This window comes from Sinocyclocheilus rhinocerous, unplaced genomic scaffold, assembly GCF_001515625.1.
Source record: "Sinocyclocheilus rhinocerous isolate Xijiao unplaced genomic scaffold, SAMN03320098_v1.1 scaffold2578, whole genome shotgun sequence".
NCBI lineage: Eukaryota > Metazoa > Chordata > Actinopteri > Cypriniformes > Cyprinidae > Sinocyclocheilus > Sinocyclocheilus rhinocerous.
This window is the reverse complement of record NW_015643596.1, coordinates 1122085-1124727: the sequence shown is the minus strand read 5'-3', so window position 1 is coordinate 1124727 and position 2643 is coordinate 1122085. Positions and strand designations below refer to the sequence as shown.

The 2643-nt window shown below is 34.7% G+C and overlaps 1 protein-coding gene across 2 annotated transcripts in view; it reads left to right on the top strand.

Moving 5' to 3' along the window:
* Positions 1–2643, top strand: part of LOC107757493 (dual specificity protein phosphatase CDC14A-like) — a 44244-nt gene that overhangs the window by 34778 nt on the left and 6823 nt on the right. For both annotated transcript variants that reach the window (XM_016574979.1, XM_016574978.1), the window contains exons 7-9: positions 933–995; positions 1555–1642; positions 2463–2570. In XM_016574979.1, the coding sequence (XP_016430465.1) occupies positions 933–995; positions 1555–1642; positions 2463–2570 (259 nt within the window). The remainder of the gene's footprint in view (positions 1–932; positions 996–1554; positions 1643–2462; positions 2571–2643) is intronic.

Here is a 2643-nt window from a genome sequence, read left to right as displayed (position 1 = left end):
TAATAACACACTATATGCATTTTATGTTGTGTATATATAAATATATTTTTCAAAAGTGAAGAGAAAAAATATATTTAAAAAACTTATTTTACTATTCATATATTATTATTATTATTATTATTATTATTATTATTATATATAATATATATTTCTAAATACTTTTACAAATATTAAATTATCTATTTAATACATATTCATAATTTGTTGAGCCTTTTTTTCTTTACAAAACATTAAATGTAAATGTACAAAATTGGACAAGTGGTCCATCCAAATGTTGAGCTGTTCTTGCTTGACATGTTTGTCTTTGAACTTGGATCCCTACAATGACGAAAAGCAGCAACTACACTGAAAGTGAAGAAAACTGTTTGTCACTCCATATTTTCTCTGAATCTGAACACAGATGAGCTAAACATAATTAATAGTTAAGATACTCAATTTCAGTCAGTTTTTACAGTATTGTTACTGCCTTTTGCATAGCAGAATAAGGTATCAGTAACCGAGAACCTTTGCTTTTGCATGATGCTGCATCCACTGCCATTATACAGCATTATAAAGTCCGATATTACTGCCATATTAGTTATTAACAAAGTGAGTAGAGTCAGCAAAACAAAAACATCACTTTGTACGTTTTTAACCAGTTTTGTCAGAGGCATACGTGTCCGTGAGAAGCAGAAACCAGACACTCCATTAGACGCGGCCCCCATCGCTCTCTGCCACAGCTTATCGACTTATGTGCCTTTTTCCTTAATCGACTTCCCCCGCAGCTCTTCACTAAGCACCAGACAGACCGCTTCAGCCCCATTACACTGACTAATTGGTTAAACAATCAGACGGATAAAGGATTTTTTTGTGACTTTCAGGTGAAATCCACCGTATGAATGCACACGTTTGCAGTTAGCATATGACTAATGCTTATAAACTTTGTTTTTCAGGCCCTTCAGCACGGATTCTTGAACTTTGAGACGTTCGACGTAAACGAGTATGAACATTACGAGGTAATGATGCCCCATCGTTATTAAATGCTCATTAGGCGAACCAGCATGCAATGTTTTACCCAGAATTCTGTTCATTGCTCCTCAAGCCGGTTACATAATCATGTTTATTCCACCAGGAACCAAAGACATTTTAACCTAATGATAATCTCGGCTTGTTCAATTTGATTTAAATCGCACACATTGTGTGCAGCTCGCTGAAGTCAACGTGATTATACGTCGCCTACCTGTGTTTATAATCTCAGCTGTTATTTAGACAATCGCTGGAACAATTCATGCCAAATGAGCATTCAGTTGATTTGTCCTTTAGTATCATGTACATTTTCCAGCTTGTGGTAATCCGTCACCCGCTGTGCCCTCCGCTTTGAAGGGGTTACGACAGTCTTGAGCGACCTGTGGTTCAGGACAGCACAACTCACCCATTATAAAACATACTCCATCGGCTGTAATACAAACCTTCCTGCCTCAGTTCTGTGTTTTGTTCTTTTTCCCTAAATCTTTATTCTTTTCCATCCCTTTTTAACATATTTTCTCTCTCTAATTTTCTTTTTTTGCCCTTCAGCGGGTTGAGAACGGAGATCTGAACTGGATCATCCCATGCAAACTTCTCGCTTTCAGTGGGCCGCATCCGAAAAGTAAAATAGAGAACGGTAAGGTTGCTTGCCATCCTTTAGCCAAATGTTGTATTCATTTAAGCACTTTTCTCTGACGTGATGTTTGATGTAATTCAATTATGTGACAGTAGAGGGCACCCTTGTTATAATAAACACTGATGTCTCAGATTCACACACAGAACTAGAGAGTGCAACATTAGATATTAGATATCATGATAAAAGTAGTAGAGCAAATGGTTCAGTTAGGGTTCATAGGGATTTAAGTCCTTCATCCTAAATATAAAACGTTTTTTTTTTTTTTAAGTCTTTTTTTTTTTCATTGAATGTGTATGGATGTACTTCCTTTTTGTGACAGGTTAATGGGAAGTTTATTGTATATTTAAATTTTTTGGAATAATTATTTCCCATATTATATCTAAATATGGGAATTATATTATGTATTTAATATTTATAAATGTATAAATATTAAATGCCATTTTAAATAAATATAGAATTGTTTTCCATATTATGTTTAAATATGGGAAATATTATAAATGTAATTATATATATTTACATTTTTTTTATTCAAAATATGTCATTTTAAATTAATATATGTATTTAATAAACATATTTCTTAAATTGTTATTTCCCATATTATATATAAGATGTTAAGAGTGTACTTTCAGATATTTATAAAACTGTGCCATTTCACAAACAAACAAATATATATATGTGTGTGTGTGTGTGTGTATATATATGTGTGTGTGTATGTGTGTGTGTGTGTGTGTGTATATATATATATATATATATATATATATACACACACACACACACATACACACACACACAATTGTATTCTTGTTCTCGTGTGTGGCAGGTTACCCTCTACATGCCCCCGAGGCTTATTTCCCATATTTCCGCAAGCACGACGTCACCACCATAGTACGCCTCAACAAGAACATCTACGATGCCAAGCGCTTCACAGATGCCGGTTTCGACCATTACGCCCTGTTCTTCGTGGACGGCAGCACGCCCAGCGACGTCATCCCCCGCCGCTT